This window comes from Haliotis rufescens, unplaced genomic scaffold, assembly GCF_023055435.1.
Source record: "Haliotis rufescens isolate VD_foot unplaced genomic scaffold, xgHalRufe1.0.p SCAF_3, whole genome shotgun sequence".
Taxonomy (NCBI): Eukaryota; Metazoa; Mollusca; class Gastropoda; order Lepetellida; family Haliotidae; genus Haliotis; species Haliotis rufescens.
In genome coordinates this window covers 12,356,895-12,367,289 of record NW_025964001.1, presented here as the reverse complement: position 1 = coordinate 12,367,289, position 10,395 = coordinate 12,356,895, and the positions used below count along the sequence as shown (strand labels likewise).

At 39.1% G+C, this 10,395-nt stretch overlaps 1 protein-coding gene across 3 annotated transcripts in view; it reads right to left on the bottom strand.

Annotated features, from left to right (window-relative positions):
* Positions 1 to 304: 304 nt before the first annotated feature.
* LOC124134787 overlaps positions 305 to 10,395 on the bottom strand; it is a 126,662-nt gene continuing 116,571 nt past the window's right edge. For all 3 annotated transcript variants that reach the window (XM_046499823.2, XM_046499824.2, XM_046499825.2), the window contains 8 exons: positions 9,952 to 10,119; positions 9,069 to 9,230; positions 8,308 to 8,413; positions 7,715 to 7,902; positions 7,003 to 7,157; positions 5,632 to 5,809; positions 4,778 to 5,064; positions 305 to 3,990 (listed from right to left, as the gene is read on the bottom strand). In XM_046499823.2, the coding sequence (XP_046355779.2) occupies positions 3,783 to 3,990; positions 4,778 to 5,064; positions 5,632 to 5,809; positions 7,003 to 7,157; positions 7,715 to 7,902; positions 8,308 to 8,413; positions 9,069 to 9,230; positions 9,952 to 10,119 (1,452 nt within the window). In that variant the 3' untranslated portion in view covers positions 305 to 3,782. The remainder of the gene's footprint in view (positions 3,991 to 4,777; positions 5,065 to 5,631; positions 5,810 to 7,002; positions 7,158 to 7,714; positions 7,903 to 8,307; positions 8,414 to 9,068; positions 9,231 to 9,951; positions 10,120 to 10,395) is intronic.

The following is a 10,395-nucleotide window of genomic DNA, read 5'->3' as shown; positions in this document are numbered from 1 at the left end:
CTAACAACAAAATCATGTATAAAATATCATCATTCTATTCTGTCAAACACAAAACATTCCAATCGAATAGAACACTTCAGTGCTTTGAACAAAGGCCTCAAATAGGGTCAGTCATTCTGGCACATGAAAAAATGTTGATTTCCCATTTTCACCTTTACCCGTCATTTCATCATTTTTAATCACTGCCAAATTCTTGTGTATTGTCTTTTTATTTTTGAAAGTGGCTGTCAACATTTCTTGCTCGATCTGTCTGACGACCGCTCCCATGGTGTGTTCCGATGATGATAAACAACAAGACAAGTGGTTGAGGTTAAATAATTTATTACCCATCAAGTGTGTTTGAGACTTCAGAATACTCAATAATTTCAAGACAGAATATCATCTCAAATTCACTGCACTAGACAGGGAATGAACAAACAATCGGTTTAGTATTACAACGCAGTGTATTGCTACAACTGCATGGGATAGCACCATTTAATGTGATATTTTGGTCAGTAAATAAAATCACTTACCTGTTAAAACTGCCTCAATTATCAAACCATAACATCAGTAGTGACCTGCATATATTTTTTTCAAAGTAGATTAAGGAGTATCTGTAAATATTGAATGACACTATAAAAAAATATTCCTAATCTAGTACTCTGGAAATATTTACAAAATAATAAACAATTCGGAAGATATTTCCATTTATGCCCTCGTACAAATGTTAGAAAGTTCTACCTGAAATATTCCATGTTTTTTTCACTACAATATAAACGGTGATAACAACAAAATGAACATCCATCAGAAGTATTCAATTGGAATAAGAAATAAGGTACAAAAATTGAGTAACTCAACAGGCACTTAATCAAGAGGTACAAAAGTTGTCTACAAAGAAAAATATATTTCAATGTGATGTAAAAATGCAAATGCGTTTCATTGAGAAAGTTCATTAACAAGACAATCCAGAAATTGGGGTAGGAAATATTTCCCCACAATACTCACTGATCTAACAAGCAAAGTTTACAATAATTATTGTAAGTTCAAGAATACCGGTATCAAATAAACGGAGTCTAGTCTGTTTAACAAATCATATCAACACTGAAAATATGAAATTTAGAAGCAAAACCATTTATGCTGCTTCAATTTTCAAAGCTTTAACAAAAATGCTAAAATGTCAAATATCTATAAATAATAAGGATTTAAATGACTATTTGTTAGCATCACAATGCAAGACAACAAACAAAGCAATTAACAATGCAACACACACACACACAGTGTCAACAACAGCTGATAGTCACAACACTGCATTCTTCCCATCATAACTTCACCAGAGCTGAGAGAATTACTGAGAACCATTACACTAAAATGTGATGGACAAATCACCACAAGTCTTATCACATAAACTATGTCACTCCCAGAGTAGCTGTGGAAATTGATAAACGTCAAGATATAAATTAGTCTGAGCCGACTTTGGACAGGCCTACAACTCAACCTAGTCGTGGTAATTTCTTGATGACAAAAGCATCGTGTTAGTGAATGTACTATGATGTGTGGTTTACGTTTCCTTGAATAAAAATCTATTTCCCTGCTGCCAAGAATTATAAGGTATAAGACAGGTGTTGGTTACAACAAAACACCCTATATACATGTGTACATTTCGCTGTCAGTGTACATCAAACAAGCACCTGGTATCTTGTACACTTCCTGATTGACAGCCACTGTAAACTGGCGATGGTAACACTTCGCATAGATAGATCTTTTCTCTACAATGTCGTCAAAGACAGGATTACTGTCTGTAGAAACATTGGCTATTTAGTCATAGCAATAAACCGAATAGATGTATTTTATTCACATCTCCACATATTCCGGCTATGTTATTATTTCCTGAAAACAATACCAATATGAAAATCCAAAGTGACATTTCATATGAGGCTTGTTATCTCTGATATAAACATCTAATTTCCTTGATATTATCATTGATTCTTCCCATTATATTGCTCCATTAATATCAATTGTGTTCTTTAAATTGATATAAATATGTAACTCATCTAATAACATTGACTGTCATTATTCTTAAGCATGATATCAACATTAATATTCTTGTTGATACCAAACATTCTCCACTATGATAACAGTGATAAGATGTTATCAACAATAACTACTGTGATAACACCAAGACTGCCTGATCATGATAGTTGTTATATACATGCTGATAGTTGAAATAACAGAGATGAAATAATGATGTTCACCGAAGTGTTTTATAGAAAAGAATACAAAACACACCGGTGTTAAAAATTTCAGCAATGATTCATACAACCATTTCATGGCAGTAACAGTTTGTTATCTTTATATAAAAGTCACAAAGTCAAATCTAATTATCAAAATCAAAATCAAAATTTTGATAAAATTTCAGAAACACATAAAAGTTTGCTGCCTATTCACAAATACATTTCAGGTCCAAACTTTGATTACAGATACTGACTAGACCGGTACACGAAGGATGAAAACATGGAAATAATAGCACTATAAACTGCCCTTTCAGGTTCATGCATATTTATTCCTTTCGTAACAACATTGGATGCAACACAGCTCATTATCCTGAGGACATGACCATGCTGCATGAGGAATTGTTCATGAATATATTTGTCAAGAAATCATTTGTCAATGTTTCTTTAAACAGTCATAATTTATCTAAAGGATTTTATGTTATGCTTTACGAGGCAAACTGTTCATGATAAAGTGAAAATATTTATCAAGACATTATTTATCACTGTACTTTGACAGGATTTATTTTTATATATTGTTCCAAATGATCACTTCTTTAACCATACTGTTATTCCTAGTATAATATACAATATATTACATATCATATCATCTATTCAACTATGTGTGGTTTCATACCCAATAATAGGTTTATACCTATCTTGAAAAGGTAAAATCTACTTATTTACAAGTATTTGAATGTTATACCATATCTATGTATAAATAGTCAGATTGTATACATATATTAAACTTTTTGTATGTAGACTATTGCTGTTCAACCAGCTATTATTGCAAGTTAAGGAGGTACCAGTATGATACCCAGGAAGTACCATCAGGTACTGGACCACTGTAAGTGAGTGGATTTTGGTTCTGAGCCTAGTTTCATGAGCTACAGATCGGAGACCTATAGCAAATTACTTCCGACTGGACTGAATGTACAGCAATATGAACAGAATCCACTTAGGAAAAACTTTCAAAGCAGCCAATGTCAGACCGCCGTGACCAAACACTGCACCAGCATAATATCTACACTTCTGAACATTCAACTGCTGGTGGTGGTGACTGCTGTGATCATGCCATGGATAACTGTATGTACAATTCAGTGTTATCAGCCCCTGGCTGTATGATTTGTATGTACATCTTTGTACGCGTCTACCCATCCAGGCCCCAACAATATGCACTATATAGATATAATTATCAATATTAGTTTAATACCAAATTCTTTTTGTCATGGATAATGTGTTTAATAATTTTAAAATAATTTTGTTACTTGGATATGTATCTAGAGTATGATTTGCTTCCGATGTATTTTGGAGAATATTGGCGTGCATTTGTGTGGGGCCTGGCCCTATCTGCTCTACTTATCTGCCTGATATGGTTGTATGTACACCCAGGCCGCTGCGTGACACGCCGCAGATATAGACTGTGTCTTAATCTGCTACTAGAGGGCGTTGTAACTGTACACAGGTCCGACAGGGACCTGAGCGGCAGCTAGATCGGATCTAGCATTCTGATCTCTGATTGGCTCACTCATTCACTCAGACTGGGGGAGGACCGTTAACATATTTCAGCTCTGGTGAGATCCTGATAGAGAAGTTAGCCATGTCCTGAAGGATGCTGGGATCAAACAAGTACACGATCCCTGCCAGCAGCATCACCGCGGCAACCTGTACTGGGCATGACGACAGCCAGCCGCTGGCACGTGTGTCTTTGTCTTCCTCAGTTGTCTCCACTTCATCGCTCTCACTGTAACAAACACATGACAATTTAGCCTCAAGAAGTCACTACTGAAACACTCAGACAGGCCACAGCTGTCTGCCTGATATTAAACGTCAACTATCCGGGTACTAAGTATTTGAAAGGCATTAAGTGAGTGAGTGAGTATGGTTTAACACCGCTTTTAGCAATATTCCAGCAATATCATGGCTGGGGACACCAGAAATGGGCTTCACACATTGTACCCATGTCGGGAATCGAACCTGGGTCTTTGGCGTGACGAGCGAACGCTTTAACCACTAGGCTACCCGACTGCCCCGAAAGGCATTAAGAAGTGATACACATAAGGAAGAGAATTTATGGATGTCCACTCCTTTATTATGAGGAACACAAGGTTATGGAGTATATACTTACTCCTTCATCAAGTAAAAGTATTCACCTGTTGAAGGAGTAAGTATATACTCTGAAATGTAGTGTTCCTCATAATAAAGAAGTTTACATCCATAAATTCTTTTCCTTATCCAGGTACTATTCATACAGAGCTGTGACCATCTGACTCAAGTTTTAGTTGAAATTGTTTGATAAGCATAGACATTGGAGACCTACTCTGACCAGATTTCTTTGAAGCGGAGTGACATGATCAGAAATATGTGCATAAACTTAATTCTACCCACCTCGACTCTTACACAAGGCACAATTTGAATTATAAGTAAATACTATATGTCACATCGAATGTAAATAAGTATTAGTGTCTGTTTTTATTAAGAAAACATAGCTTGATTTCACTAGTAGTGACAAAATATGCATTTAGACTTACGATTCCCGTCGACTGCGTGCGATATGCTCGTGCAGGGCTGCAGCAGATACTGCGAGCTGTCCGAGCTGCGACGCCTCAATGGCCAACTCTTCATCCTCCTCGTCGTGGATGTTGCGCTGAATCTGGCGGCAGTTCTGTTCATACACCAGCAGTTGGTTGCGGATGTCGGCCAGGGAGGCCAGGAACTCTGTCTGTGTGTCCTCATCAGATGATCCATGGAGCTCCTTGCGGAGACTCTGAAGGTGGCACAGTTTAGACTCGTACACGGACAAGCTAGACTGGAGTGTCTGCAACATAGGCACAAGAAGGGTTAGATCTGACATAGTTTAAACCATGTAAATTACACAAGAATTGCGGATAACTAAGTGAATGAACATTGTTTTACAACAATTTTAGTAATATTATGGCGGGGGACACAACAAACTGGCTTCACACACTCTATCTATGTGGGAAATCTAAACCAGGCCTTTGTCGTAATGAGGGCAAGCCTTAACCACAAGGCCCCTTTTGGATAACTGAGTACGACTGATCAATACTCTTCGGCCATTTTGACCATACCATCACCATCTCAGTTTTTACTTCGAGATATGGTTAGACAGCTGGTGACTGCCTCAGAATCACTATAGTAATGAAATGGAGAATGTTATTTTTTAATTTGTTATTAATACTTTGTCTTCGATTCAAATTTCACATTTTTTACATGTTATTGTTAAGTTTGCAAAGGGAGTTGTGTCCCCCACAGAGCTGCTTCTGAATGTTATCAATACTTATCTCATGCCCTACATCAGAGAAGAACACCACTCAATTTGTGAAGTTTGTTTTGTAATGACAAGCAGAGTGTAAGCATGTCTTACCTCCACCTCGTTCACCAGGTCCTTCCTCAACACCACCATGCCGTTATCCCGCTGACGCAGCAGCTTCTGCAGTCGGTCGCGATCCTGGGCCAGCAGCTGGTCCATCTCTCTGCAGCTCTCCAGGTACTCGAACCATATCGCCAGTGTGTGCTCCTGCTTCATCACATGTTGCTGCAGGCTGCAAGAGAACACTACAGATTAGGACACTTTTAATTTAACAATTAATTTAACAGATAACAATCTCGGCCAGAAAAACTTTCAAGGTACAATGAAAACACCCAACCAGATTTGTTGACTGGTATTTCTGGTGTTACGTACGTGCTCACAGTCATCAACTGATAATGTTTTTTCAGATGGGGAAAACATTGTGTCATTGTAAAACTTGAGTTTATTAAAAATGTAAGTAAATTTTGGGAGCCATGCTAACCGTGTTTGCGCTTAATTGAAGTGAAAAATAGCGAAGGGACACGACATGAGCCTGACCACTGACCCAATATCATTGCCTCTTGTGACAAGCAACAGGATACTGGGGACCTGCTGTTACCCACATCATTGAGGGGGTCAATCTCATTAAAATCAGATCTTAGTTCTCGCTACCGCTAAACAAAGATCTGAGGACATCCCATTTCGGGTCACGTCAGACCGACCTTGCGCAAACTTTGACTAACCAATGGAATGACCAATCAGAAGGCAGCTTTCTTGTGCTTTACGGCACTAATTTCAAATTGGCGACTCTGCTTCGAAACATATTTTGACAAATTCTCGATAACAAATTTGAAACCTAAACAAAAGAACATTCTGGAATGGCTAATAGATGGTCTAGATTGTATAGATTCAGTCATTAAACCCGTAAATATCGTTCGGAATACCCCGTGTTAAAGTTTTCGAGGTTGTATGATTAGAAATCACATTCCGACTGTCACTTTCATGAACTGGTAAGCGATGTTCTGATTGGTCGGATGAAAGGTCGTTCTGATGTGACCCCTATGGGATGTCTTCAGATCTTTGTTTTGCTGTAGCGAGAACTGAGGTCTGATTTTAATGAGATTGATGAGGGGGTCATCAGCAGTGTACAGAATTGATACGAGATAACTCGTTACTGTAGAACCATATTTGGCACTCATTACTCTTTGTATAAGCTAGCTACTTTGTTATAAAAACTTTTAGGACTATCTATCACCATTGTTTTAAAGCACATAATAATAACAAAATGGTTCTACAAAGATTTCCATATAATTTTTGAGAAACCAATGAGTATCAAGTATGATAATCAGGGTGAATTTAGGATTTGAACCCATGACCACCAGATCCAGTGAAACTCACAGTGATCCACAGTGCCACCCATGCCAGCCAGTTCTACTGAAGACCTACCTGTGCTGCAGCTCAATGTTCGTCTCCTGGATGTCGGCCAACTCGGTGTAGAACTTGTTGATGGGGATGGCAGGATACTGCTCATTGAATGCATCCATTGCCTTCTCCAGATCGCCCACCTCAGCCTTCTGTGCCTGGAGACTTCGCTGCTGCTCCTAGAGGACCAACACAATACATGGAGTTTACAGGCACTGAGTATGTCAGGATGTGTTGAAGTATCTCCGTTTCATATCAATTAAGATTAAGTGCATTTTTTCAATCCCACAGTGAATGTTTCGTTCGTTGTTTAATGCCGCACAGCAATATTCAAGCTATATGACATCGGTCTGACAATCCAGTGATTGACATCATGAGCATCTATCTACACAATTGGGATACATCAACCAAGTCAGTGAGCCTGACCACCCGATCCCGTTAGTCTCCTCTTACGACAAGCATAGTCGCCATTTACGGCAAGCATGGGTTGCTGAAGACCGATTCTACCCTGGATCTTCACGGGTCCGACAGTGAATGAGCAAGAAAGCAAATTTGAAGATTAATAAGATACCAAGAACATGTTAACAAACTGTACCCAGGGATTCCCTTACTCTTCCATGTGATGAGGAAACACATCAGCTGCTTGGTAACCAATACCCCTTCCTTATTGTTGTATTCCACACCCTGATCATTGCCTGCTTACTGTAAACACTGCAGCATGACCAGTGACACTCACCTTGAGCATATTAATGGCTGCCTCCAGTTCCTGAGCAGAGCTGAACTTGTCGGTGTGCATCAGACTCTCAATCTCCTCATGCTTCTTCTTCATCTCATTGATGAGGGAGTAGATGCCGGCCAACTGCGTCGACTGACATTGCCGCTCCGACGCAAGTGCTCGCAGCTTCTCCCACTGATACAGGATGTCTGAAACAGAGTGAGTGAGTGAGTGAGAGTGTTTGCTTATTTGTTTATTTATTTGTTGTTTAACGCCACACTCAGCAATATTCCAGTTATATGACGGCAGTCTGTAAATAATTGAGTTGGGACCGGACAGTCCAGTGACTGACATCATGAGCATCAATCCACGCAATTGGGATACAATGACATGCATCAACCAACTCAGTGAGCCTAACAATTCCCAATCCGTTAATCGCGTCTTACGACAAAGCATTATAACCACAGTGATCCTACAAGTGAATCCCAGTTTGGTGCCATCTCAAATAACATGTAATGTTTGGCTTTTAGGAACTGAACAAGCGCCAACAATTATGATGATGAAAGATATTTCAATTCATGTCTTTTCTCTATGTAGTTGTATCAGTTGCCTACCCTGCATGCGCTGGCAGTCGTCCATGGTGACGTCCGTGGGCTCCAGGTGTTGACTGATGCTCTCCAGGCACCGGATGTTGGTCACACAGGTCGCCATGATCTCCGCCTGCAACACAACGCAACCCCACATGTAAGACAGATTTATAACATAGGCGTACAATACATACACTTCAAATGTAGGATAAACACATATACTTCAGACATGGGATAAACACATATACTTCAGACATGGGATAAACACATACTTCAGACATAGGATAAACAAATGTTACAACTCAGATGTAGGATAAATACAGTTATATTTTATATACATTAAATCAATTAAATCTACAAAAAATTCTTCAATTACTAGGTCTTTATGTTTGATCTCAATTTCAATTAGCAGATGAGTGAGTGAGTATGGTTTTACGCCGCTTTTAGCAATATTCCAGCAATATCACAGCGGGGGATACCAGAAATGGGCTTCACACATTGTACCCATGTCGGGAATCGAACCCGGGTCTTCGACGTGACGAGCTAACGCTTTAACCACTAGGCTACCCGACCGCCCTAATCACCAGATGAACCATCATAAGAAAACAGTATTAATAGACAAGGTCTTCCAACTGGGGGTACAATGCACTGATTACCAGTCGTATGAACACTCTTGAACTTCATTTGACAACATATTCTAAGTTATTACATTCTGGACAACCGACTGCATGGGTCTCAAATTGAACAATATTATGACACCTCGTGATACATAATACGACTTGACTTACATATTTAGCAGGTTTGAGGTAGATGCCTGTTCCCATCGGGTCTTTCCTCTTCTTCTTCAGTGATTGGTCAGCCAGTCTCATCTGGTCAGCTGACTGGTCCAACACGTAGTGGAAGTCTTCGATGTCCGAGTCACTGTCATCGTACTGGGCAGGGGCAGGGATCTGCACACAAAATGCATCATTATCAAATAGGAATCGTCATTGAATTTATTATAATGCATAAAGGTGTCACGGTAATTGGAATATTAACATTCCTATAGTGACCAATGGTATAAAATGCTACTATCTCAGATTGCTTGAAAAAAATGCTTGAATCCCAGATTTACTCTGATCTTTTGTATTTCGGCACACTCTTTCTAGTCGGTTCCCCTTAAGTGGACAATGTCTCAGATACTGGCTCTCCCACTTAAAGCTATCTTGTCATGATATAACTGAAATACTGTTCCACTGGTATTAAACCAAACTGACTCACTCACTTTCCTCACATAATGATCTTTGGTAATCAGTATTTTCGGGAACACCAACCAGGGTTTTATTCGATGCAGAAATGTGCGTCCAGTATGTACAAATGTATAGAATGGATGGAGAAAAAAAAATACTTGCATCCCGAGGGATGCACAATAATGTTCATTGTACCAAATTCTTGACAAGAAATATAAACTTCTTGTAACTAATGACATTATTAGATCTTATAGTAGAGTAAACAACACCATTTCATTAATTTACAGGACCCTCATATTTCCAATAAGGAACCTTTAATTAGTAATTGGGTGTCCTCTAGTTTTGAAGGTCAAGGTAAAACCCTGACATCAACCCAATCTGGTTTTGTATTGAAAACATTTGGCAGCACATTCATAATTGTGTATTGTTGCAAGATTCTCACCGTGATTTTATTTTTAGCTTTTTTCTTGTCAGCAGCAACAGCAGCAGCAATGGCACTAGATTTATTGTTTGGCAACAGGAAGTCGTCATCAAACTCCATCTCGTCAATGGGCTCCCAGTGCAGTTTCTCCTCCGTGGGGTCATCAGACACCGCCGGGTACAGTGGGGACTGGAAAAGTCGGGCAATGGCTGAATGTTTTTCTTGTCAACACCTTGTCTAATACTTGCAGGCAGACAAGAATGTTAACCCTTTCAGCACACAGTAACTTTAAAACATGGAGTCCACCACGAGGGATGTTTTCCTCTAGACATCCATGTATTTAGATAATGGTTAGTGGCAGTGCTGGACAACAAAAGGTTTACTGAATCCAAACACGGTGATGATTTTTGTAGTTGTTGTGAGTAATCATAGTTATCTCCCTTTGAACATGTAAGAGACCAGATA